The following is a 27,562-nucleotide window of genomic DNA, read 5'->3' on the forward strand; positions in this document are numbered from 1 at the left end:
ACTCACATGGCCCATTCCAATAATCAGTGGCAGCACTAGTGGGAGCTAAAGTTTAGTCCCACATTGCTAGTTGGGAGAGAGTTGGAGTGGTATATAAGGTGGGCTGTTCTAGTCCTAGTAAGTGAGTGAGAAGAGAGAGAGCCCTCGCGCACTCCTCCTCCTCCGCCGCCCGCCTCGCCTCGTCACGACGCGCCGCGGGTTGCGGGAATCTCGCCGAGCTTATCTTTTTGCTGTTTGGGAAATTAATTGTGTAATCAATTTCGAGTCATTAACGGACGCGTTACTCAGCCGTTTTGCCTTCCGGTTTTTCTGGATCGTGGCTGTGCCGACTCGGACGTGGGCTGCGTCCCACGACCTTCCCGAACCGCACTATATAAGCGCGGACGCCAACCCTAGTCTGCATCAGACGCACATGCGACTACCTGTTTCCAGTTCATTGCGCCGCCGCCTTCGTCTTCCTCATCCCGTCCGTCGGCGTGCACCGACAGGAACGATGAGGCCTCCGGAACCCTGCCTCTCGTGAACCTGTACGGGTGAGGGGCAATCAGGTTTTTGGGGAGCGCTCAGGCGCGACTACTGGCATCACGACGTCGTCATCGGACGACGAGTTCCTCCACACCGACAACTTCTTCCCGGATTTCAGCGACTTCTTCGACAACCTCAACATGGGCGACAACGACGCTGCTACGAAGTATGTGATCTTGTCGTTTCTCTTTCAGTTTCCGTTAGAGTTCCTTTTTCTAGTTTCTGTGGTAGATGCGATCGGTTTATCTTGTTTAGACGTGATCTGTTCATCTATCTTACTAGTCTACATGATTAGTTTATTTGTTATTTTCATAGTCATGATTTATCAATTACTTGTACGGATTATTTCATATGGATATTTGCTTATATATTCAACAAGATAATCACCGGAGGACTCTACATCGCCATGTCCTCATCCTATGTGATGCATGAGTAGTTCATCCCTGGACTATGGGTCCATAGCAGTAGCTAGATGGTTGTCTTCTCCAATTTGCGCTTCATGTTTAGATCTTGTGAGCTGCATATCATGATCAAGATCATCTTTATGTAATACTACATGTATTTTTTGGGATCCGATGGATATTGAATACTATGTTGAGATCGATTATATATACTTGTCATATGTTATTTGTGACCTCGCATGCTCTCCATTGCTAGTAGTTGCTCTGACCAAGTAAATGCTTGTGACTCCAAGAGGGAGTATTTATGCTCGATAGTAGGTTTATGCCTCTAGTTTTTTGGAAGAGTGACAATAACTTCTAAGATTGTAGATGTGTTGTCGCTACTAGGGAGAAAACAATAATGTTTTATCCAAGAGTAATTCTATTATTTACTTTACACACATTGCTTAATGCGATAATCTGTTGCTTGCAACTTAATACTAGAAGGGGTCCGGACGATAACCGGAAGGTGGATTATTAGTCATAGACGCAGTTGAATTATGGTCTATGTATTATTATGTTGTAATGCCCAAACGAATCTCATAGTAATCATCTTGTTATGTATGGTCTTTATTCTGTCAATTGCCCAGCTGTAATTTGTTCACCCATCATGTTATTTATCTTTATGGAGAGACACCTCTAGTGAACTGTGGACCCCGGTCCTTTCTTTTACACTGATAAGTTCATCTACTGTAATCATGTTCTGTTTACTTACTGCAACCACCGTTCTCTTTAATTTTACTGCAAACATCTCTTTTCACTCGATACGTTTAATCCTTTGTGTTCAACAAAACCGGTGAGATTGACAACCTCACTGTAAGTTGGGGCAAAGTATTTTGGTTGTGTTGTGTGCAGGTTCCACGTTGTTGCTGACGCTGGTAGTGCGTCCTGCCACAAGTTAGCTACCAACACTTTCAGAAGTCACGCCTTTCTTCTACTGGTCGATTAAACCTTGGTTTCTTACTGAGGGAAAACTTATTGCTGTGCTCATCATACCTTTCCCCTGGGGTTCCCCAATAGCGTGAAGTCTATGTTACGGCGATCACCATCATCCGGCCAAGGCAGGGATGACCCGCCTCCAGCGCGTGACCCCACCACCGACATCCCCTCCGGTGGTATGCCAATTCTCCTGAGCTCCAAATCGTGCGACGCAGCTTCCACCTGTGTGTTGTGGTGCTCCTAACCTCCAAATCGCGTGAACTACTCCCAGCGAGGCGCGATCGCCGCGGCGATGGCGGGCTGGGGCCAGGTGGAGGGAGGGGAGGTCGCACGCGTCTGAGGCATCCGAGATTCCACGGTGTAGGAGAGGGCCGCAGGCCACGGCGGCAGGTGAGGTGATTTTGAATTGGGGAGGAACGAGAAGTCAACGACACTTTTGCATTAACCCCTGCTTGGAAGTTTTGTTTGCAATTGGAACTCTACATGTGTCTTCACATGTTGGTCCTGCATTTGCCACATGGGCAAATACACGGCACCTCTTAGAACCAGTGACAGTAGAAAACACAGACAACGGTCTTTAGTGACCCTAAAATATTATTCCAAATGTACCAGGACTAATCTGAGTCGCGATAACAAGTCTATGGACTATTCATGCATTTAACTCGAAAAAGAAATACGCGAGGGTATCAGCATTTATTGAATCAGCTGGAGAGGGCCGTTGTGAAGCCATTGCTCAGCCCAGTTAAGAGCTCCTGCTAAAGGCCCAACAAAAAGAGATCTGAAAAGAGGGTCCAGCAACAGAGCTTCCTCTTCGTCCTCCCTTCCCGACGGCGTCGGCGAAGCCTCTCCGCCGACCACCCCTGCGGCTCCGGGCCTCCTCCCGCCGAAGCGCCCCTATCTCGAAGGTGACCTTCCATCTAGTACTCCTCCCGTCCTCCACTCTACTGTACTTCGGTGAAGTGGAGATCCACCAGCACTTGATTGATTTCTTCCGTTGGCGACGAACCCTAACTTGCTTATGTTGCTCCGAAAGTTTTAGTCCCCGCTTTCTACTCGGCGGAGCACTAGTAGAAGTCTCTGTTTCCAACTGAATCCGCAGGACCTTCATTAGGCCCGTCCTCGGATGTAGGTTTATTATGAACTAGGGCTTGTTATGGTAGCAATCACTAGTGTGTTTTCTTTCCTGTTAGCATTCCTGACATTGCAAGTAGCGTATTTGATCTATCGCCGTTGATATATGGATGTGCCATGTACGTCTAGCAGTATATTTGATGTGATGCTGTTTTTCCCGGTTAATTGAGTGCCCGTAAACCTGTTTTGGTTTTTGTTTCCATCCTTATGTCACTTACTAGTGACAATTGGCCCACTGATATATTCTCGATGCTAGCTAATTAATACTTGTGTTTCTTTGTCGGTTATTAGCGCAGTACCTATTTTCTTATTTACGTTGTTCTCCGCTTGGCTGACAGGCAGGTAAGGCATGGCTTCGAATGTGAACCCTTCGAAGAGGCCGTTCCAGAAGAATTCTTCAGAACACAATGGTCGCGCCAAGTGGCAAAAGACAAAGCACGCTTCTTCGCAGCAGCCTCAGCTGGTGATACAGCCTGGTGTCCCTCTTATCCGCATTCTCTGCCCTACTGAAAAATGCGGGAATGTCATTGGTAAAGGTGGCGGCATCATTGCAAAGATAAGGAAAGAAAACGGAGTTAAAATTAGAGTTGATGAAGCAGTCCCTGGCTGTGACGAGAGAGTTATCGTCATAACTGTTGTTGAGAAGGATAAAGAAGCTAGTCATGAGCCAGGTAAAGAGAATGATGGAGGTCCTTCTGTTTCTGCTGATGGCGAGCATGGGAAGGAGAAAGACCCCAGCCAGGAAGAAGAAAAAGACGATTCGGATAATGTCCATGGTAAGGAAGAAAAAGATGACCCAGAGAGAGATGACAGCAAGGAAGAAAAGGAGGATTTGTCTGTTGCAAAAGATGCAAAGCTGGAGTCAGAGAGGGTAATGCCATCAGCGATGAATGCCATTTTGCGTGTGTTTGAAAGGATTTTCATAACTGAAATTGAAAATGGGACTGAGGATGCATCGGGCCAGAGAACTCCTGTGTCTTTCAGATTGCTGGTGCTTGATAGCCAAGTGGGTTGGCTTTTGGGGAATCGTGGTAGTGCGATTAAGCAAATGTCTGCTGATAGTGGCTCTGAAATCCGAGTTTCAAAGGAGAAACTTCCTTTATGTGCTTTGCTTAAAGATGAACTTTGTCAGGTAGGTTTTTTCAGTATCGAATTTACTCGTTCTGTGCCACCATCGTTTGCAATCTTTCCAATATTCTGCTTTTAGAAGATTATTTCTTACATTCCGTTATACATCATTTCTGCAGATCACTGGAGATCTTGAATCAGTTAGGAAAGGTCTGAACGCAGTGGCTCAAGTGCTCCTTACTCACACCCCTAGGGAAAGTGATGTACTTCCTGTTGCTCATCCTTCTGGTTCATCATCACATGCCTTCAATCGGTCAGATGGTCTTCCTCCAGGAATGCAGCCTAACTTCCATCTTCCTCTTCAAGGGCCATCCCATGCCAGGGGACCGTTTGATATTATTGACCAAAGGCCAAATAACGCTCCTTTCCCCATATTTCCTGACCAGCGCTCAAACATTCCCCCTTTTCCCACATTTCCTGATGCAATGCATGGCCATGCTTCAGTTCCTCCAGAACCTCTCACCTTCAAGTTATTATGTTCAAGTGACAAGGTCGGAAGTATAATAGGGAAGGGTGGAAACAGCATCAAGACTATTCAGAAGGATACAGGTTGTGAAATAAAGATTGTTGAGACTGTTCCAAAATCAGAAGATCACGTCATAGTTATTTCTGGACCTGCGGTAAACACCTTACTTTTCCCTTGATAGTGCAGTTTCATGAAGTAAACCCAGTATCTATTCAGTACCTGTGTCATGTCTCATGTGAAGGCGGCTTTAGTTGGTGCAGCAAATTGTAGGAAATCAATCTGTATCCTTTTAATTTAAGACTCTAGAGGTAGTTTCCAAGTTATTTAGTACTTTCCAAGTTTGTTAGGATTCTGGCCTTAGGCCTCAAGTAATGTACGTGGGCTATTTATGCCTGCCCCTAGACTCTTACTGGAAATCAAGAAATAATCAGATCTAAGTATCTCCTCCCATGTCGCTTCTTCCCCTGCCTGTGCGACAACCCCTCCACAGCTGGAGTCGCGCTGCAGAGGTCCAGGGGTTTGCGTATATCCCACTACGTGACAATTTGGTATCCCTCGCTTGGTCAAAAAAAAAAAAAAGATTCAGATCCCTCCCTCCCATCCCTCCCACCATGTCCGACGTTGCCATGTCCTTGGAAGAAAAGCTCGAGAAGATTCAGGAATCCTTGCTGGCTCTGTGCAACGCGCAGACCACCATGTGCGAAGATCAGAAGAAACTCGCTGTCAAGGTGGACAGCCTCTCCGGCACTGTGCGCGACATTGATCAGCAGACACGCGCATACAACTTGGCGATCCATAGGCTGGAGAAGGGTGGACATCCTCTTTGTAACCCTAGCACTGTCAAAGATGGCAACCTTTCATCCTCCGTCCAGTCGCCGCTCCCCATCAACAAAACGGGTTCGGCGTATATCCCACTACGTGACAACCTGTCTAGCCCATTTCATGACGTGCTTGAATGTTTTTTACATTCTGCATTTAGTCTAGAGGATTCGATTCTTTGAATGTGACATTGGCAGAATTAGTATTTCTTTTTTTTTTTGCATTCTTGTCTTCATGGCTACCATTTGGTAGCACAGTTCATTTTACGCAGTACCATTTTGTGGGAGTACAGTCAGCAATCTGAAATGTGGTTGCCAGAGCGGCAGAGCCTGCCATAAATGTTGGTGATATTTGTGATAATCTGCTAAAGATGTTGTTTTTATGAACATGATAAATGCATTAGTTAGAAAGCTTTATGGCTCAAGAATTTTATACTTCTTTCCTTATACTCCAGTACAATAAGTTTAGCCACTTTTGTTTAGTTTTTTGACACATGTGGCATCCATTTTCCTTGAGAACTAAGGTTTATAGCAAGTCATGTTGTGATTTCCATTGGAGTTTTCTCCTATTTTAGTACTTGTTATTAACATTCAATTCTGAATAGCTGTTATCCAAATGCCTGGAACATAGTCTTTCTAATGTGTTGATTTGTCTTTCGGTTCTGTAGCATCCGGGTGATGGAATTTCCCCAGCACAGAATGCAATTCTGCATGTGCAGCGCAAAATTACGCCACCTACCAATAACAACAAGGAGGGTCCTGCAATATCTAGGCTGATTGTTTCACCTAACCAAGTTGGTTGCGTCCTTGGCAAAGGTGGCAGTATCATAGCTGAAATGAGGAAGCTGTCAAAAGCTCATATTATAGTGTTGAGCAAAGACAAGATCCCAAGGGGTGTCCAAGAAAATGATGAAGTTGTTCAGGTCTGCTTTTGTATTGTAAATCCTATACCCCAATACTACAAACAATTCATTCAGATCTTCTTTGTCTTGATGAATGTCTACTCCATCTGTTAATTTGCGTTTGGTTTTACCCAGGCTAGCTTGTTTTGCACAATACTTGTATTTTTTTGGGGTTTGTCAATTAACTGCAGAATTTCTACTCTTTTAGATCACTGGGGATTCTGAAGCTATTCAGGAGGCTCTGATGCAGATAACTGCTAGGCTACGTAACAATCTGTTCCGGGGCAGAATGGCTTCAATGGGTCCTAATATGCAGCCACCTTTTGGTTTGCTCGATCCTCAGTTTGGTGCATTTGCAGGAATCCATGAATCTACATCTCCTAGGATTTTTCCTAATGCGCCTCAGTTTCATAAAGATTTCATGGGACGGCCATTAGATGAGATGTCTGCTCCTTGGACCACAAAGGTGTCAACCCATTTTATTCTTTTCCTGTAATATGTTATTGGCCATGCTAAGAGGAACTATAGATTTCTTGCATATTTTTTCTATCCCCCCCTTCTTGTAGATGCTTATGATCCCCTCCCAAACTGATATCACAAGTTCCATGTACATTTGAACCAGCCAGAATGTTTTTGTTCTGATGGAAAGAACCTACAGCCTTCATCCCCTTTTGTTTTATCAGTTCCCAAAGTCACATCCTAAGTAAAGCTACTCGTACTTTTCTTAAAAAAATGCTTGAAGGCTGCTTATAGTGATTATGGCTAGGGACCAAACTTGCTCGCCAGTTAGTGTGGCATTGCATAAGATGTGTCTGCTTGAGCTTTTGTGCCAGACTTGTTGCCTTTTTTTTTTTTGAAGTAATCTAAAAGTTTATTGTAGATTAGTAATCAGGCAAACAGCTTCTGTGTCCTATAAGTTCATTATGCTTTTGCTTACAACCTTTTACCATTGTGGTCCTACTCCTAACTTTGTAGTGCATGCAGGATCTTGGTGATCCGATGTCGATATCGGGTGTCCCTGGAATGGCACATAGAGGAATGGGTGGATTTTCTGGGTTTGTTTCTTGTCTTGTGTTTAATTATTTTATTCTCTTTTGATCAACATCTAGAGACATCGCGTATTTACTAATAAAATGTAATTGCAGTCCTGTTCATTCATCTAGACCAAACATCACTGGAAATATCATGGTTCCAAGATTTCTTATACCTGCTCTATGTGGTCAAGATGGAGGTTGCTTGAATATGATTCGCGAGGTCTGTATTCGAAAGTTGTGTTGTGTAGCGTGTCTGATTAGCTATAATGTGTATGATTGACATAATTAATCCCATGTGCAGTTTTCAGGAGCTAAGATAACAATTGATGAACCTCTATCTGATTCCATGGATACATCCGTTATGATATTTGGCACACCGGACCAGATGCATGCAGCCCGAAGTCTTATTCAAGCATTTGTTCTGAGTGAACCACCTGCCCCATGATATTCCAAATCTCTGAAGGTGATGCATCCCCTTTTAATATTTTGATCCTTCGGGGAGAACATACGCTCGGGTGATGCTGTTTGCATGGACAATGAAGCTAGTAACCTCATGTGTGTTGAATTTATAAATTTCACGACTGTTTTCAGAGTTGCATATGCTTGAAATGTTAATTATGCTGAACAGAGACAAAAATTCAAGTTGTGGAAGTTCTCTAGGTTCTTTGAAAATGTCATGGACTCTCCCTTATGAGATATGCAAAGCATTATGGGTAGCTGCCAAAATCTATCACTTTTGTGCAAGATGTAGCTTGGAGTTGGAAAGCTTCTGAACCTTTTGTACGAGAACCCATCATTTGATGCTGTGAACTTGTATGAAGCAAAATAACCTGTGACTCTGTCAGTGATCACTGGATCTATAAGAGGCACTGATACGACCACATTTCACTGGACCAGTACCCTATTATCTATCAAATATTGACAGTGCCTCATCCTATAAAATCATTCACTAGAATGTAATTGCTTTTAGCAAATTTAGGCTGAACATTTATCCTCAAGGCATTTGCAATGACATTTTGCAGTAGGCTGTTATTGGCTATAGCGCAGTAGTGCACTAACAGAATGTATTGGCACCGTTCGAACAAAAGGGCCACCGCAGCTGCTGGTAGCATTATTTCTGCTATAACTCACTGCTTACTACACTGGTCGAATGATGATGGTCTTTGTCAACCATTTGAGTCTTACATATACAGCATTGCTGGCTGTTTGTACTTTATCTATATTATTTGAGACAGAAATATTTATATACATTAGCAAACTTCATTCTGTATCGGCAACATATGAGTACTATTAGTTCACATACACTAGCTGCATGCCAAACATTTTTTTTGTTTGTGCTAACCATTTCTCTTTTTGAGTCGGCTTCCTGAACGGTATTACATTTTTTCCTTTACCATTTGAAAGCTACCATCTCCGTTCCAAATTAATCGAAGTTCTAACTCTGTCCTAACTCCTAAGTATTAAAAAATAAATTTGACTAAGTCTGTAAAAAACATATCAACATCTACAATACCAAACTAGTTTCATTAGGTTCATCATAAAATTTATCTTCACACTATACGTGCTGAGGTTGTAGATCTGAGCACATTTTTTATAGGCTTGGTTGAACTTAAACCAGTTTAAGTTTGTAACAGAGGAAATATACTTCATAATATTTATGGATGATTATCTATTTCTTATTGAGTGCCTCATTCAATGGTTCAAACAATGTTAGTACTACGTGTTAGGTCAGTTTTCTTATAAGGGATGTTTGGCTGAGCTGTGAGGAATCAGCTTATGGCTGTGGGCTGTATGTTGTGGAAAAGTGGCTGCACCAGTACATGCTTGATTGACCTTTTAGCTTATAAGCCAGAAGCCACCACTAATTACCGTAACCAAACACACCCATAAGCCAGTGACAAAACCACTCCCTTTATTTCCACAGCTTTATTAGCTGATAAACGTAGAACATGTTATTGAATTTACTGAAACTGAATTCCTTGACTGTGGTAAAGGCTCTTGCATAAGTGTGTTAGGACTTGCAAACAGGAACATAGAGGGTTGTTGCCTTGTTGGTTGCCTGGCTCATCCATTCACCTGCATAGCTAATGCAGCATGTATTCTATTCACCTTGATTTGTCATTTGGTTGGTAGGTTGCATTTGGTAGCCTGGCGGATAGATTCAAAAAGCAATAATGGGCTGGCTCCTAGGAACTGAGAAAACGAGCTTCTCTGGTGTCCAAACGCCAGACATAGAGTTCACCCTCGTTAAGTGATTAGCATATCAACCAACATGCATCAATCCTTTTTTTAGCATGGATCAACCTTAGTATGAATTGGGATGCATAATTAGATTCTGACTAAGGTTTCAACGTCATTTAAATTCTTGCATAATTTTGAGATGCATCACTCGTGCACAAAGCAAATAACCACCTGTACTTGCACCCCCATTCTGTTTGCTGAAACAGCCCATCCTAGCCTGTCCCCCATTGTAGTTTTTTTTGCCTTATTCGCATTTAGATTAGTCAAATAAATGAGAAAGACCATTTTTATTAGATTTTATTTGTACTTTCTTCTATTCTTTTGCTTCTTCACACCTACTTTTCCTGCATTGCTTTTGGTAACTAGTAAACTATGATGATACAAAAATGACATTTGCTTGCTTGATGCATCTTGTCTTTAAAGGTCAGCAATTTTGGTGAGTTGTCAGCTGCTAGTTCCTTGTAGTCAGACAGTTGGTTGCCATCTCTGCTTGGTTATCCTTTGCTGCAGTGTCAGCATTGGAGGCTGCATCGTAGAAGGTATGAACACTGTAGTTCTGTTTGATTGCTTGACTTGTTTTCGGTAGAAGTAATTTTTATTAACAAGGCTGCACATACCTACTTTTTGTTTGTTTTTTGTTGTATTGGCAAAATAACCATGCATTTTCATTGCCTCTTATGTATGTGGTTGTCGTTTTTAGAAACTAAAGCTTAGAACAATTTCATTTCACAAGCAAATTACCATAATATTTCTTGTGTTACCAGGTGTAGATATAGACCCACAAGAAATTACTTGTTAGTCGTACATTTTGCAGTTGTCAATTGTACATTTTGCATGTACAACTGCTACCAAAATTTATGTTCTGCAATGCTGTTAAATTTGGTGACAATACTCTGCCTATAGGTTATTGATGTTACACTAACGTGCTTTAGTGGGTACTAGTGGCAAACCTTAGTGAATAAGTATTTACCAACAAAAGGCTGCTAGATGGTACCGCACTAGCTTATTGTAATATCGTTCTGAATGCTTTGATTTACATGGATGGGTTGGCTACATTTGTGACATCTGGCTCTTAGTTTAGTTTGGTAGGAAAAGGCGAAAAATTATGAGCTTGTTGACACTGATTTGCTAAGTAGTCGGTGCGCCGCGCCATCTTCATGTTCGTCTAGTATTAGCATGTCCTACTGTTCAACTGGTTGCTGCAACCTAGGTTTAGGAAACCGACGGGTCAAATCCAAATCATACCGGTCGTGTTTTCAGCCCCCAAACCAAATGGTGCATTGTTTGCAATCTTCATTCTGAATTCTTCATTTTTGAAGATTTGGAATCTAGCTACTCCTATATAGTACACTAATTTTGCTAGAAACATGATGATGCCCTGGACACTGAACTTGACGATTTCATTTCTGCTATGAGTTCTAGTCTTTTCGGTGTGGAATCTGGCTACTCCTATATAATACCAAATTTTTCCAGCGCTGACTAACATTTTTTCCCTTGTGGCTTTTCTAAATAAAAGAAAATATATTTTGTATAGTATTGAAGCTGTAATGTCCCGATGATGATCCAGTATCCAGCTGTAGTGTGTATCTTTAAAATGACAAAAGTGTTTCTACCAGGAAGCAAGTGGCGTGGACTCCATGAATGGAACGGGCGAGATGGAGCCAAGGATGAAAGCAACTGTCCTGGAATCGCTCCTATTTTTTCTTCGTAGTCTACGTGGATAGCTAACAACCAGGACATGATCGGCCATGGAATGCGCTTTGCAGCTGGAGTAACATTGCAGATAGTTCTACCTTGTTCTGTCATGTACGTAGAATTGTTGTAGCCATATATTAAATGAACACATGAACTAAAAAAGAGGTATGAATTAAAAACCGGGTAGACAGAACATCCGAGTATGTGAAAGCATATTCACTTCAATCCCACGCTTAATCTCTTAGCGGTAGTTTTTTGTTTTGGATAATCTAAGAAAAGTAGTTTGGTTTTGGACCAAATCTCTACATTACCACATCGAATTACATCTTGCTCAGCCGAATTCTGTCTTTGATAGTTAATAAACAGCTATGTGAAAAGGTGAAGTAGATTTTTTTTCGCAAAGTGTTGTATCTTGTAGATTACCCAACTTTCGAAGAGTTATTCTGAAGCACGAGTTTTTTAGAGGATTGAGCGATATAATTTGCTGTGTATATATTGGTTTAAGCTCGGCCACCGGTTTGAGGATGGTCAAGCAAACGGGAAATGCAATTGCATGGCGCAGAGAGGCAGGCGAAATTTGCAAGCCGCTCTGACGTTAACCGGGCCGAGGGTCCATCTTATCACTACGAGTGCAGCCCACTCCCTCCACAGCTTCCATCCCATATCCTCCAAGCTCTCCTTCCCTCCCTCCATAGCCACAAAGCCAGAGAGCTCGCTAGCCAATAGACCTCACCTCACCAAGCTCGAAGGCTCTAGGCGCACCATGGGTTGCGCAAGCTCCAAGGACGTTGCGGTGGTGGCCGACATAGCCTATCGCCCGCCGGCAGCGAGCGTCTCCCTCTTCGACGTCAGCGCCGTCGAGGAGCCGTGGCTCATCGCCAAGAAGAACGCTGCTGCCAACGGCGATCAGGTCGAGGCCGAGCACAGCGATGAAGAATCCGAAGAGGAAGAAGATGAGTCGGAGGAGGAGGAAGTGCAGGACGCCAAGAAGCCCACCACCGGCGTGGCGCTCCCTATCCTCGACAAGCTCGACGGCTACGAGCTCGCGCCGGCGTCGTGGTCCGAGGTGAGCAAGGCTCTTGAAGACATCAAGCCCACGCTCGACTCCAAGCAAACCACGGACCCCAAGCCTGTCCTCAAGAAGAAGAAAAAGAAGAAGAAGACCAAGAAGCAACCGGCTGCTCAACCAGAGCCGACACCGCCGCAGAAGGAGCAGCCGTCGTCACAGTCGCCCTCCGTTGCCGGAACGGGCGAGGCTGTCAATAAGGCCCCGCCGCCGGCGACGCCGTATGTTCTTGGTTCTGGGGATGCTGGCACGATGAAGAAGCCTCTGCCGGAGCTCACGGGGCGGCGCGTTGTGAAAGAGAACCCCTTCCTGCTGCGGGACCGCGAGGCCAAGAACGCGGACGGCACCGCCGCGGCGCCCAAGTGGCGCCGGAGGGACCCGTTTGAAGGGTACCCCGAGCGACGCCCCCCTGGCGCGAGCGGCGGCGGGGTGGTGCTGTACACGACGACGCTCCGCGGCGTGAGGCGCACGTTCGAGGACTGCGAGCGCGCGCGGGCGGCGGTGGAGACGTGCGCGGAGGCGGCAGGCCTGACCGTGGACGAGCGCGACGTGGCGCTCCACGGGGAGTACCTGCGCGAGCTCCGGGAGCTGCTTCTGGCCGAAGCCGAGGAGCAGGGCGCCGGCGTTTTGCCGCCGCCGAGGCTGTTCGTGATGGGCCGGTACCTGGGCGGCGCGGAGGCATGCACGGAGCTGGTGGAGAACGGGAAGCTCGCGGAGATGCTGCGGTGGGCCAGGGCGCGCGGGGAGGCGTGCGCTGCCAAAGATGGGCGCGGCTGCGAGGGCTGCGGCGGCGCGCGGTTCGTGCCGTGCATGGAGTGCGGCGGCAGCTGCAAGGTGGTGGTCGGCGGCGACGGCAGCGTCAGCAGCGGCGTGGTCGAGAGGTGCGGCAAGTGCAATGAGAACGGCCTCATGATGTGCCCCATCTGCCACTGATGGAGCTCGAAACTTTTATCCATGCATCTATGCATGGGATGTCGTTGCCTGCCGCGATGTTCTTGTTCTCTGTAATACTAGTACAGCTTAAGGAGAACAAATTACTGCATGTTGAACCATGTGTGTGTTGTACAGCTTGGAGTCTAGCTAATCGATGTAAGTAATTCTGCAAATGTGGAAGGAAGAAAACTGTTCTGACTTCGATCAGAGCTGTCATTGTCAATGGAAGTATATTGCTGAACTGAAGCGAGAGACATGGCTCTGCTAGAAAGTGTGGTGAAATTGAACATCTGTGCACCACGCCCGGCACAAAGCAGCAGCAGCAATAACAACACAAATAAGCTTCTTTGCAAGCAAACATTCAACCACAATACAAAGCTCAACGTAGAAACATCATCGTCTCGCCACCGCACACCGCTCGAGAGCGCGATAATCTTCACCTACAAAACATCCATACACACAAAACATGCATCCAATACTACTCAACCTCTCACAAATCTACCAACCATGGTGGAGCAAGAGGATGGGGTGGTGGAGAGAAAACAATGGAGCATGCAAGAAGGAAAGTGGAGGAGGAAAGAGAACTGTGGTTTTTAGTACCCTCTACAAGTTGGAGTGGCTTCCCCTCACAAATATATCAACCAAAATAGGTTTATAGCTATCAACAATGGAGGAAAGTATGACCAAAATGAAGAGGGAAAGAGGAGCAACACGAGCTGGTTGGAGGAGACAAGAATGAAAAGGGTGGTGGGGTGGAAGAGAAGAGGGGAAAACTTCCTAAGAGCATCTCCAGTCGCATCCCCCAAACGACGTCCGGCAAAAGCGCCAGATTGGTCATTTGGAGGTCATCCGGACAAAATCCGCGTTTGGGGGAGCTCCCGTTCCTAACCACGTCCCCCAAACATGAGCTCCAAACAAAAAAGCAAGTGTAAAAATTGTGTCCGGCGTCCCTGATATAGCCTCTATACACAGGGGATGGGCTAGGAACGCCGGACAATGTTGGGGCACGTCCAGACCGAAGCGGCCTTTGGAGCGCGTGACTGGGAGAGGTTATGTGTCCGGCGTCCCCCAAATCCTTTGGAGGACGCGGCTGGAGATGCTCTAAAGCCCTTCTACCGTGGACATTCTGTGGCGCATATGCTAATATGCGCCACAGAAACTTGGACTTCTGTGACGCATATTGACATATGTGCCACAGAAACATGGCCTCGTGACGTCAGTGGTGGTCCCCCACACGGTATTCTGTGGCGCATGTATCAACATGCGCCACAGAAGTTTGAATTTATGTGACGCATGTTGGTATATGCACCACATAATATCATTCGCCCGTGTGTAGTGGTGGATCCCGCGCGGGTCTCATAAAATTTATGTGGTGCATCTGTGCACATGCGCCACAGAAATACCAGTTTCTGTAGCGCACATGCGCCATAGAATCGCCAGAAATTCTATGGAGCATCTGTTTTCATGCGCCACATAAATAATTTTGTGGAGCATGCATCTTTAAGTGCGGCACGGATGGTATTTCTACCTATAAGTGTTTTCCTAGTAGTGCATGTTTGTAATTGCTCCATAGAAACATTCCAAGATTAATAATGGTGGTAGTGTAACACCCCAACTTTTGTAACCTTGATTAATTGTCCTTAATGCAAAAATCAGGGGGAACAAAAACTTTTTCTTTAAGCTAATTAGATGAATTGCCTTGATCTGTCTGTTAAGATGAATTGTCTTGATCTGTTGGTAGATGAATTGTCTTGTTTTGCTTGTTGAGTTTTGTCTTGAGCTACTTCAAAGAACAACACCTCTAGTGGTCAGACAAACAACTCACCTAATAAAACACATGTGTGACTTAGTAAAAATTGTTTTCCTTTTTACTACATCAAACTCTTCTCCTCATGGCAACATGAGTGTGCCATCTTGATTTTCCTCTTTGTGGTACAAGTTAGCTCAATCATCCTAAATTCAAAACTTGGGATCGTCTACCCCTAGCTACCTCCCTCTCTTATACCCACCCATCCTTGTTGGTTTTGAGGCCATGTCGACCATCTGTGTTGACAGGCTTAAAATGTTCAGACTTTGGCAGTTGATATCTAAGCAACCACCACTGTTATTGGTGATCTTAGTGCATGGATCCCATCTATGCAACACCCTCTTCAACCTCCACGTCTTGCATGTCTCAGTCAATCCTTGCAGATCATATATTCAACTTGATCTTGTATCATGTTCAATGATTCAACACTAGATCACTTCCTTCAATTTTACCTCTTGTTTTTATTCAAGTTTAATCTTCACAAAACCAAGAGTGAGAATGATGGGTACATCTCGTAGCCATCATCTACCCTTGAGAACACTTCTCCCTAAATTAGTCTTCTCTCTCAAAAATCCTATTGATTTTCCTTCTCTAGATTTGATCACAAAACTACTTCTAGTTTTACTAAATCTTTTCAAGATATTTCTTCAAGGAAAACAAGGAACTGAAATGGGTTTTGTTTTCTCATCCCATTTCTACCTAGTACTGATTTCTAAAAACATTACTTTCTATCTTGCCTTCTTTTTAACAAAAGGCTTGTTTATGGTACCTATACCATTTCTTGTTTTCCCTCTTGCTTATTTTTTTACATTTGAGAAAAACTCTACTTTACTTGAGAAAGTAAGTAGAATATTTTGAACTTCTATGTTCCAACTAGTTTTCTCTCAACATCTTCAAAATTCCATTTCACTTGAGTTCATTCCCAATTGTCTCTAGACAATTGAGGTGTGTCCCATACCTTTCATTTAAACTCTTTTTCAAATGGCAACTCTTGCACATCTCTGATCCACCACATTGTATCCCCTCCATCCTCCAATTTTTGATCAAATGGATGATCATTTGATACTTTCAAATCACTCCCAATTGACCTCTTAATTGAAGAGCAACTTATATTTCATCATACCTATCTCACTCCTCTATTCTTTTCCATCATCATCTTGACTTCATGAATTCATGATTTCTGTCAATATATCCATCCTTGTGAGTATTTGGATACTTCACTCACCATCTCTCTTAATCTTGTTCTACCCTTACCTAAACCACCATCACCATCCCATCTACCTAGGCATGCTCATGCATGGTTGCATGTGGCCAACCCCAATCTTTCAATTTTGAATTCAAATGAAAACTTTTATTCATCAACTATACCTTGGGAACCATCTTCATCGTAAGTTGGTCTCAACCAAAGTGGTGGAGATTTTTATCATGGCACATGGCACATGCCACCCTCATACCCCCTTTCTATCTTTAGATATTTACTCCTAATCTTATCATCATCAAAATCACTCATTGACATTACCTTCTCAACATCATGCCTTGATCTATTCACATGAATGTTGTGCATCTCTCTCACATTTCTCACTTGCTCATGACAAGAAAGGAGCCGGCCATGACTTGAAATTCGGCCAGCCCCTCCTCCTCATTTCCTTCTCTTGCAAGCATTGCCTCCCAACTACCCCAACAATTAAATGGGCAGCCACCCACCTTAGCCAATCAAAATGGAGGCAGCCACCATCCTCCCTCTATATAAGAGCTTGGCTGGCCACCTCCACTCCTCTTGCTCATTTCTTTCACACTCCACTCCCTCATACCTTCCTCCCCCTTCCTCCCCACGAGCTGCTGCTCCTCCTTAGCTCCATGGCCGGCCATGACCATGGAAAGGCACCAAGATGAAGCTCCCCTCCTTCCTCAAGCTTCCCCTCACCATGAGAGCATCTCTCTCACTCTCTTCTCCCCTAATCTTTGATGAGTCCAGCTCACTTTCTCCTTTCTCCTCTCACTAGATTGGATCTTGATGCAGGTGCATGTTGGTCCAAGCATGGAGAAGGTTGAGCTATCCTCAGATCTGAAGTTCTTGAGCAAAGTTCGTCCAAAACCTTGCAGTAACTTCTGTATCTTGTTGTTTCAGATTCTGGTACGAACTTGTAAAATCCGCTAAAACTTGTGTGCAGATCCAAATCGAGTGATTCAAAGTTCCACAGATAGGTACTGAAAAGATCTACAACTTGGCGTTGGTCTCATCCTCAAATTCGTTACGGATTTTTCATGGTAAATAAAGTTCTGCAAACATGCAGAATCACTGTTTGTTAGATTTCTTCCGTTTTACAAAACCTTTTTGAGCAAACTCAACTGGGGGTGAAAGCCCTCTTCAGTACCATCATTTTGGCGTTGGCTTCACTTAAAATGACCTCCTGAAACTGAAATGGTTCACAGATCAAGATCTGGTCAGATCTGGATTTGTCGAATTAAACCAGGAGCTTGGAAAAGAATTTTTGGATGAAACCAACTGGGTAAGAACCACCTATTCAATACCTTCCTGATGCAACAGACCTCATATTTTTGTGTTTTGTGTATGATTTTTGGTGAATTAAACTTTCTCTGTGTGTTCTGCAGACATGGCTGTTAGCTTTTAAATCACTAAAAATCCATTTTTGAACCTAATTGAGTGATTCCAATTCTGTAGGATTACTGAATGTTTTCTTAATCATCTCAAACAAGTTTCAAACCTTTATCTGTTCTGCAACTCCATAGTTAAAGCAAATGGTGAAAACATGCAGTAAACTTATAAATCCATTTGTGAGAGTTTCAGAAACAATTTGAACTCAAATCCAATTGTGTATGCATCTCTGTTTAATTACCTTTCAAATTCTAGTGGCCTCATATTTTTATGATTTTTCTACGATTTATGGCTTACAGATCTTGTTTTCTGTACAGTCAGATTCAAAGAAATTCCTAAAATTGTAGGTTTAATATTTTTGGGTGATTCCAATTGGGTTAGTCTTGTATTAGTACTGGCTATCTAGGAAAAATATTATTAGTCTCTGTTCATACATATTTGTTGCTGTTAGTAATGTATATGTGTGACATGCATTGTTGAAGCAAAACTTTTCGGTTTATTTAAAACCCTTGACCAACTCTTTTTAGTAGAGATGGGCAACCTTTGTTTTATGCTTGCAAAACAAAATCTCTACAACTTAACATTAGCTCTTTTGTTTAGCTTGAGTTTTCAAATGGTGTGGTATCTTGTTTGCTTCCTATTATTGTATAGTGTTAAGTGAGCAAATTAAATTGGAAAACTGATTTCTACTTTTCCAAAATTGTTTGAAATTATATTGTGAAGGTTTGTGATGCCAAACTAATGCTCTTGTCCTCTTCATGATGTTATCTACCAGGGGATAATTGGTTTATACCATGGTGATAACCGAGAGAGGCAATTGCTAAGTTGTGATGCACTCATACCTTTACTAGGTAAATAAATGGGGTTTTCTAAATTAAAAATCTTAAAGTTGTTTTGTGGTATCCAGGGGTCCTTAGTATGTTATACCTTGGCTGCATGGTTAGTTGTTGTTTGTTGAATGATGTTTTGTTGCTACAATGTGTTTATTGTGCTCCTTTTATATTTTCCGGCGCTAGATACGAACGATTCTGGAGAAGAAGAGGAAGTGGTTCGGACAAGGATTTTATTTATATTGTTGGAATTATTATTGGATGGAGTTGAAGAAGTCCAGGGACAAATAAGCCAACCAAGGCAAGCCATTTTCTTTGATCCCTTGTGAATATCTCCTTGTTGTGATCTCTTATTCTTTTAGTATCTTGTTCCCGCGGGTACCTTGGGTTTATTTGGTTCTCCTCTCTTGCATACTTGTCTTCAAGTATGAAAGAATCACCTTGACACTTACATGCTCATCCCCCAAGCATGTGAGTCCCCAAATTTTCCACCTTTGACACCACCCTCTTAGTGAAGAAGGGTTCGTTACCTTGAACTTGTTAATCTCATGATTATTTTCCATACATGCTCAATTCGAGTATGTGGGCCACTTGACACCCTTGGTAGTATGATGGCTTCCATTATTCTATTGAATATCCTAGTTTCTCACATAAAACTATAGGTTGGGAAACCCTCAAGGTTTTGCCTTGTTGTAAAAGTTTTTGGATAAAACCTTGGGTAAATTGATATTACCCAAGTGAGGTTTTTAAGAATGAGTTGTTTTAAATGGAAGTGGCAAATGTGGTTGTGGTGGAAAGGCTAAGGTGGTTATAACTTGGGTTTTTGGAAAAACGACACAGATTCTATGTATTCGCCCGGAACAACCAACTAGCGCAACCACACTATCCAAAGTGGGCACGGGCTTAGTCCGTAGTTTGTTGAAATTGACGTGAGATACCTTCACCACTCTCTAGGAGGGTCACGATGACCTCTGACACCGGGTTGCGCTCTGAAGGAGGCAATACACTGCATTAACTTGCAGCCGTACGATTACTGAGGGTCTTCTATCGTGGCGCCGGAGATACGCTCAAAAAGGAGGTATGCTGCCGGGGTGCCGGGAAGGGTTAAGCCCGCAGGGAAGGGCTCATGTTAAGGGAGACATGCGAAAGACTATGACCGATTATCCGAGTTTCACATACTTTCGTATGACGATCCGGGGATGATCCTGGCGGATTTATCGATTCTTGTGGGAAAAGTGCGCAAACTCTGCAGAGTCAAAACTATTCGAATAGCCGCGTCCGCGGTCATGGATAGTTGGGATGGCCGTTACTTAGCTGTGTTGAGTTTTGTTTTGACAAAGTTTTACAAAGCAAAGGAAAGTGTTATGGAGTACCATAGTGGTCCTGGTGATGACCATGTGAGGTTGGTCGGAAAAGGAAAAAACAAAAATGGGCGTACCCTCCCTAGTGTTTTATGTGTAGTCCCTCTTGAAGATATTTCCTTCTATGGAAATGTCTTACTCCTAAGTGTCCCCTCCGACCGTGGAGTCGGGATGCTTTCTCCACCTAAGAAAAACTTCTTCTCTCCCCATTCTCTTATCCACATGGAGAACCTTGACTTCTTTCTCTCCATAAATCTTCAGTTAAGTTTTGTTAAAACTTGCTTAATGGTCTTGCGAGTACAATTCCAGTGTACTCACGGCTTTGTCCCTGGCTATCTACTTGGCCAGACCTTTAGGAACACGACGGATGAAGAAGGAGTTGACGACGTCTATGCGAGCTAGGAATGTCTTCCCAGTCAGTTGCCTGTAGGGTTATGGCAGATGACTTGGGTACTGCGCTGCTGTAGTGATGATGTTACTCTGATGTTTAGTTAGGCCCTTCGAGGCCATTATGTAAGTATTGGTCATGTGACCATGTTGTAATTTTCTTATTCCGCTTTGTAATGGATGGTGTAATTTGGTATCAGTTCGGTTATGTGTTCACGACGCACTGATCATGGGATCGTGAACTGTATACATAACAGGGAATTTCGGACAGCTAGTCCGGGGTCCCCACAGGTAGTTCATGGTGAGGATAACGCTCCAGCATTTAGAGAATTATGGTAACATTTTATCAAGTCCTCATCTCGTAAATGGTTAAAACTGATAATTATGCGTCTTGCCTCATAGTTTTATTTTTGGGATAAAAGTGAGTTAAAAATGCAGTGAATAATTTATCCCAATTCCCGGGTATATATATGGGAAAATTATTATACCAAATGAGTGCATCTTTCCCTGATTTTGGATGATGATTTTTATTTTCAGGATAAAAGTGAGTTACGAATGCGTTCCTTTAGCCGTTTGGTAGACGAAGGAGTAGTCATTTAGCCGCCTAGAGGAAGGAGTAGTCATATAGCCCAGTAGAGGAAGGAGTAGTCATATAGCCGGCTAGGATAGCAAGCTGCCCTCCTTTGTAAAACATTGAGCACCTCACACTTGTAAATTATAGAAGCCCGTCACTAACATCTTTGCTCTTCTGGTCGGTCTCTTAAAAAAATACTAGTGACTGGCTTTTTTATGAGCCTGTCAATACTGTTATGTACTAGTGATAGGCTTATGTGTGTGCCCATTACTAGAATATTTACTAGTGACAGGCATAATTTTGCCTGTCACTAAACACCTGACGGCTATAAGCTTTTCTGCAGTAGTGGCTCCTTCCATGGGCCTTATTGTCCGCAAGATAGTTGATAGCATCCACGAGTCTGCATAGAGTGAAGAGAAACTCATTTGGCACGTGTGTAGGATCGAAGATCGTCTTCACCTGATTGTAATTTAGTATGGACTTGTTCAATAAATCAGTGCCCTTCGGGGAATGATAAGCTTCAGAAGACATTCTGTTAGTTCAACCCACTAAGAAGGGAATGAACAAGTACAACAATAAAGCGGTGACATGGAAGCTAACCATGAGGTGTGCCCCGAACTTGTAGGCATCCATCATTAAGGTCATGCTCTCATTGCAAATTTTCAGTCCTTGAACATTCCTAATCTTGCACACGAGCATCCACTTGTGTCTCAACCTCCCGAGGTGGTTGTAAACCTGAGTAGAGGTCACTGTAAGACCTCTGGAGTCTAGAACATCATTGCATACACTATGTTGGTGACGTTTATTTTGGAGCCTCTGTAGTAGTCTACCTGGCTTGTGAAATGCTCACAAACCCTATTCAGGATGAACTCCGACAGAGATGGTTCCCACACTATTGTAGAGTTGGAAAAATACATAGCTGGATAAGGAATTGCATTGTGAGGCTACATCTAGGATAGACCAGGCTTGCACATCAGCCAGGTGAATGCATAATGACTTACACAAAGAGGTACACATTAAGCATTGAACTACTATGGTGACGGAATCATGTATCCTACAATCAATCTCTAGCAAGGAAGCACATACATGCTTGCACAAGGGAAATACAATTAGGGACAAAGGTTATTACAACCACAGGAGTAGGATTTAGCGCAGAGGTCAGGGAAAAAGGGACGCCGCTAGAACACGAGCGTTAACCATCGGTGTGCTAGACGGAGAAGAAGGTAGGAACCCCGTTGGACGTGCTAGACGAGGAAGAATGCATGATGGCCTACACAAGATGATGAGGACATCCCTACCTCACTACTACCTCCGTCATTACCAACTGAAGGTGAACCTGCTGTGAAGCTCAAGTCCAATGAAGTTCGGATCGGACCTATTACAAGGGCTCGTGCGAAGCTACTTAAACAACATGTGAATTTGTTCCTAAACGATAGTTTGATTGATGAGAACTTTATACTGCCTAAGTCCTATTATTTATGTATCATCAGGTATGAAGAGGAGACAAGCATCGCACGAGGAGGAGAGGAGCAGCTGGACGTGAAGATGGACGTCAAGATGGACGTCAAGATGGACATGGAGTTGGACATGAAGATATTCCATGGACGCGGGAGAGAGGAGCGGGAGGCATGCGCGAGAAGGGAAGACGCAGTCCAGGCTGGGCCAGCGCCCGATCAGACCGGCCGCCACGCCGGCGCGCCCGGTCTCTGGCCCGGTCCGACTGGGCGGCACGCCGGATCTACCCCGGCGCCAACCGGGTTTTTTGCTTACGCAGACCGGGCGGGGTACTGAGCCGAAATCCACCTGTCCGGTCAGCACCCGGTCCCTGGCCTGGTTTGAACCGGCCAGCCCGGTCCCAGGCCCGGTCGACCGTCCCCCAGACCGGCTGAGTCCGAGTCTGTCTCGACCAGATCTATTCTGGGTCGGTTATTTTTGTATCTTTTTGACCTGAAGTCGTCCTGGACGCCTATATAAGTGCCCAGGAGGCCCCACAAGTTGGTTGAGACCATGTTTAATATAAACCCTAGTTCTTAGTTGTTTGCTCTGCAAAACTATTGAAACCCCTACACCATATTGCTTGATATTGTGTAGATCTGAAAGTCTTGTGTGATCTGCTGTTCCATTGGGAATTAGACGGTTGCAACTTACCACTTCGTGGTCGGCGGCTACGTGCGCAAGTGTGTGGAGTTGCGAATATCTTGCAGGGTTGAGAGCTGTTGCATTGGCGACAGGGACCAATCGAGAGATCTCGTTGCGTCATACAAGTTATCATCCACCTCATCAAGTTACCTCCACTGCAATCACCCCGTGATCATCATCACCACCACTGCTTACTGAGAAGATCGGGCCACCTCTTATCATCTTGGTATCAGATTCTCGGGTTTCCTCGGTAAGCCATCCACAATCCACCCTATAGTTGAGTTGTGAGTGTTTCCTATCTAGAAAAAATCATAAAAAGTTAGGGTTAGGGTTTGTCATAGCCTTAAATTGCACTAGTTTCAAGTTTTAGTTGCTTTTCGTAGTTGTTTTTGCGTATCTTTTCTTGCATCTAGTATTGTTAGGGTTTGAGTCTCTTTTATCATCTAGTTCCAGTTTTTGTTTCTCCGAGTCCACATAGCATACAGTGTGTTTGTCCAAACCATAGCCAGAGCCTTTCGATATAAGTGACTAGGAACTTCCCCAGAAGAGACTAGTTTTACCGCTCGACAGGCTGCTCATTAGACTTTGTTGGCCGTGTTATCAAGGAGTTGAGTCATAAAATCAAAAAAAAAGAGAAAATTGAAAAGAAGCAAAAAGAGCTACATAGCTGCGTTACAAAAAGAAAATACAAAAAGACAATTGAAGTGCTAGAAGAGTCAAGTGAAGGCCTAAGTTTACTTTACTGCACCCGTAGTTGAGCAATCTTGTGCCTGTTTCATTGAGCTTTGCTAGCGTCTCTCTTGTGCATTGCAACCTTTCCTACATATAGTTGCATTGCCACATTTATCGCCTTGTGTGAGTATCATTGGTTGTCTACGGCCAGCGCTAGAGCTTGTTATTGGTGCAAATAGGTAGCCCACCAACATCCCCACATATACCCTGCTTTGTCGTGTGATTTGTTCTTATACCCTTGATATTCGCATCGCTACATCCGTGCACTAGTTGTTAGTACAAGTGGTAAGCAACACTAATTTACTTTGGAACGGTAATATCTCCTTTTCTTATCAGTTTTTGAGTGAGTTGTGAGAGTACCACCATATACTTTTGATTTAGTGCACTAACCTACTAATCATGTCTGCTAGTGATCAAAAAATTGTTAACCAGGAAAACAAGAGTGCTGCAGATATCATCACATGGAGGGAGTATGAAGCTCTTCGTAATGAGATGCGACGTGAATTCCGCGCTCAGGGTGATGAGCTTAGGGGAACGGTCCAAGGGATCTCCCAGAAGCTGGATACTACATGTGAGACCGTCACTACAATGAAAGATCAAACGACGGATATATAGCGCAGTCTTGCAGATTTGCGACTAGCTGTTGAGAATTTGACCCAACAACAACAAGAAGATGACGATGATCCTGAGCTTCAAGATGACGCACACAATGCTCGTGGTGCACCACATGGTAATCGTCCTCGTGGGTTTGCTGAACTCCGACGTCCAGGTCGTGGGTTTGAGGAAGAAGATAGATTGGGTAAGCGTAAGTTCTCCATACCCAAGTTTGAAGGAGGTGCTGATGTTGAAGAATACCTCACCTGGGAGCTCAAGATTGAGAAGTTATGGAATTTACATCCGAATTACACTGAAGATAGGAAGATCAAGCTTGCTACTTCCGAATTCGATGGATATGCTTTGCGTTGGTGGGATGCGTTTGTGCGTAACCGACAAGAGGATGGTGAGCAACCTATTCACACATGGCATGCTACGAAGGAGGCGATGACTTCTCGCTTTGTGCCCACAAATTACTTGCGTAATATATATGATAAGTTGACCCTCTTGAGACAAGGTGTGAAGGTTGTGGATGAATACTACATGGAGATGGAGTTGCTTATGCAGCGTGGTCGTGTCTGTGAGTCTCTAGAGATGACAATGCAGCGTTTTCTGAACGGCTTGAAGTATGATATCAAAGGCATTGTTCGTCACTACAGTTACACCAATATGAATCAATTGTTACATCATGCAAGAGAAGATGAATCACAGTTGGCTGATGAAGGAAAGGTTAAAGGTCGAGCTACGGGAGCTGGGCTCTTCACACCCCGCGCGCCCCCACCTACGGCGCCGGCGCTATTGACGCGCTCTGCACCTTATTCTACTCCGTCTAGCAAGCCGGTTTCCAATGTGTCTAACACAAAGAAGTCCGAATCTGCTGGAAGTACGAGTGGCTCTAACATGTCTACTGCGCGCAATCGTGATATGGCTTGTCATACATGTGGTGGCAAAGGTCAGTTCAAGAGAGATTGTCCTAAACGCAAAGTCATGATTATCAATGAGGACAATGAGTATGAGACTGGAGATGATGTGGATCCAAATGCTCCAGAAGATGATGACTATGACACTGATGGTGAAGATGCATATCCGTATGATGCTCGTACTATTGTTGTGTCGCAGCGTGCTCTTAATGTGTTGCCTAGTGCATCTACTCAGCGCTACAATTTGTTCCAAACAAAGGCTTTAGTTGGTCCTGACAAGGCTTGCAAGGTCATTATTGATGGCGGAAGTTGTCGCAATTTAGCAAGCAAGGAGTTGTGTACCAAGATGAAGTTGAAGTATCTACCGCACCCGCATCCATACTATATTCAGTGGTTGAGCGACAATGGTGAGATGAAGGTAAACCACATGGTGCGTGTTGAATTTGCTATTGGACCGTATAAGGATGCCATTGATTTTGATGTGGTTCCTATGACGGTGTGTCACCTACTATTGGGTCGGCCTTGGCTCTATGACCGTTCTGTGCAACACAATGGCCGTGCCAATACATATCACTTGGAGTTCAAGGGAAAGAAAATCAACGTACAGCCTATGTCACCATAGCAAATTGTCAATGAATCTCGTCAGAAAGTTGAAGTAAACTTGGAGGATGCTTCTTTAGATAGGCGAGAGAATTGTAATGTTGTGAGTGATATAACAAAAAAAGTGAGAGAGTGAATTCCTTAGTCTCATTAGCCACTAAAGAAGACATGAGAGAATTTAGTGAGGATCCTTCGGCCATGCCTCTTGTTCTCTTGTACAGGGGTACGGTTTTGGTTTCTAACGACATGAACCCTCTTCCTTTTGGTGTTTCTAATGTTTTGCAGGAATTTGGCGACGTATTTCCGGAAGAGGTACCCACAGGACTTCCACCATTGCGAGGTATTGAGCATCAAATCGACTTGATTCCTGGAGCTTCGCTACCCAATCGGGCACCATATAGAATGAATCCCGAAGAAACGAAGGAGATACAGAAGCAAGTACAAGCGCTACTCGACAAAGGTTATATCCGCATAAGCCTTAGTCCTTGTGACATAGGCATCCCAAATGGGCCTGCCGAAGATAGTACCCGGGGTTTACTGAAGGCCCATTACCCGAAGAATAAGAAGATTTGGAAGCCCAAGATATTATTAAGGAAAGCTAGAGTTGTAATAGAAAGTCTTATTTGTAATCTTGCGGGATGAGTTAGAAACCTTCCCGGACTTTGTAACTTGTACAGCACGAATCCCTCGGCTCCGCCTCCTATATAAGGGGGAGTCGAGGGACGCAGAGATCATCGAATCATTGTTTACAAACCCTAGTTTCATAATCGTCGAGTACTTTTCGGCTGAAACCTTCGAGATCTACTTGCCCTCTACTTCCAACTAAACCCTAGTCTACAATCCGTAGGCATTGACAAGTTGATACCTTGTCACCTTGTGATGTTCCTGTTATTCTAGTTCCTAAGAAAGATGGTACATGACGTATGTGTGTAGATTGTAGAGCGATAAACAACATTACTATTCGATATCGTCATCCTATTCCCCGTTTAGAGGATATGCTAGATGAATTGAGTGGTGCTGCTGTTTTCTCTAAAATTGATTTGTGTAGTGGTTATCATCAAATTAGGATGAAAGAAGGGGATGAATGGAAAACAGCCTTTAAAACAAAATTTGGTTTATATGAGTGGTTAGTAATGCCTTTTGGGTTAACTAATGCACCTAGCACTTTCATGAGACTGATGAACCATGTTTTGTGTGAATTTATTGGCAAGTTTGTGGTTGTGTACTTTTATGACATATTAATCTACAGCCGCAATGAATCTGATCATACTATACATATTCGACATGTTTTACAAGTGTTGCGTGATAATAAACTCTATGGTAATCTTGAGAAGTGTACATTTTGCAAAGATAAGGTCATATTTCTGGGCTATGTTGTCTCTCAGCATGGAGTACAAGTAGATGTGTCTAAAATTGAAGCTATTCAAAATTGGCCTACTCCCATGAATGTGAGTCAAGTTAGAAGTTTTCATGGTCTAGCTAGGTTTTATAGAAGATTTGTGCCCAACTTTAGTACTATTGCTGCACCTTTGAATGACTTGACTAAAAAGGGTGTAATATTTGAGTGGGGCGCAGCCCAAGATCATGCTTTTGATGAACTTAAGAGATTTTTAACTTCTGCACCGTTGCTTGCACTTCCTGATTTCAATAAACAATTTGAGATTGAATGTGATGCTAGTGGTA

At 43.7% G+C, this 27,562-nt stretch overlaps 2 protein-coding genes and 1 long non-coding RNA gene across 5 annotated transcripts; all 3 read left to right on the plus strand.

Moving 5' to 3' along the window:
- Positions 1-2,654: 2,654 nt before the first annotated feature.
- LOC127342083 (KH domain-containing protein At4g18375) lies at positions 2,655-11,624 on the plus strand. Of its 3 annotated transcripts, XR_007876202.2 has the most exons (10): positions 2,655-2,809; positions 3,374-4,167; positions 4,283-4,783; positions 6,116-6,370; positions 6,558-6,815; positions 7,334-7,404; positions 7,495-7,603; positions 7,685-7,846; positions 10,048-10,163; positions 11,241-11,624. XR_007876202.2 is itself a non-coding variant. In XM_051368018.2 (9 exons), exons 2-8 carry the CDS (start codon positions 3,385-3,387, stop codon positions 7,826-7,828), a joined length of 2,121 nt encoding a protein of 706 aa, XP_051223978.1. In that variant the 5' UTR covers positions 2,655-2,809; positions 3,374-3,384; the 3' UTR covers positions 7,829-7,846; positions 11,241-11,624. The 3 variants fall into 3 exon arrangements, 2 of the variants coding, with proteins under 2 accessions (XP_051223978.1, XP_051223977.1); XM_051368018.2 differs by lacking the exon at positions 10,048-10,163; XM_051368017.2 differs by lacking the exons at positions 10,048-10,163; positions 11,241-11,624 and having other exon boundaries at positions 7,685-8,227.
- Positions 11,625-11,911: 287 nt separating this feature from the next.
- LOC127342084 (uncharacterized) lies at positions 11,912-13,559 on the plus strand. Its single transcript, XM_051368019.2, has one exon. The coding sequence runs from the start codon at positions 12,083-12,085 to the stop codon at positions 13,316-13,318; it is 1,236 nt and encodes a 411-aa protein (XP_051223979.1). The 5' UTR covers positions 11,912-12,082; the 3' UTR covers positions 13,319-13,559.
- A 3,367-nt stretch (positions 13,560-16,926) lies between these two features.
- LOC127338328 (uncharacterized) lies at positions 16,927-18,868 on the plus strand. The gene is made up of 4 exons (XR_007874293.2): positions 16,927-17,208; positions 17,297-17,393; positions 17,559-17,635; positions 18,759-18,868. It is a non-coding gene; the product is annotated as an uncharacterized lncRNA (long non-coding RNA).
- The last annotated feature ends 8,694 nt before the right edge of the window (positions 18,869-27,562 follow it).

The sequence above is a fragment of the Lolium perenne genome, chromosome 3 (assembly GCF_019359855.2).
Source record: "Lolium perenne isolate Kyuss_39 chromosome 3, Kyuss_2.0, whole genome shotgun sequence".
In the NCBI taxonomy this organism is placed as follows: Eukaryota; Viridiplantae; Streptophyta; class Magnoliopsida; order Poales; family Poaceae; genus Lolium; species Lolium perenne.

Coding starts and splice junctions, on each gene's coding strand:
- LOC127342083 (XM_051368018.2), top strand. CDS start 3,385: ATGGCTTCGAATGTGAACCCTTCGAAGAGGCCGTTCCAGAAGAATTCT. Junction 4,784..6,115: donor TAGTTATTTCTGGACCTGCG/GTAAACACCTTA, acceptor TCGGTTCTGTAG/CATCCGGGTGATGGAATTTC. Junction 6,371..6,557: donor AAAATGATGAAGTTGTTCAG/GTCTGCTTTTGT, acceptor CTACTCTTTTAG/ATCACTGGGGATTCTGAAGC.
- LOC127342084 (XM_051368019.2), top strand. CDS start 12,083: ATGGGTTGCGCAAGCTCCAAGGACGTTGCGGTGGTGGCCGACATAGCC.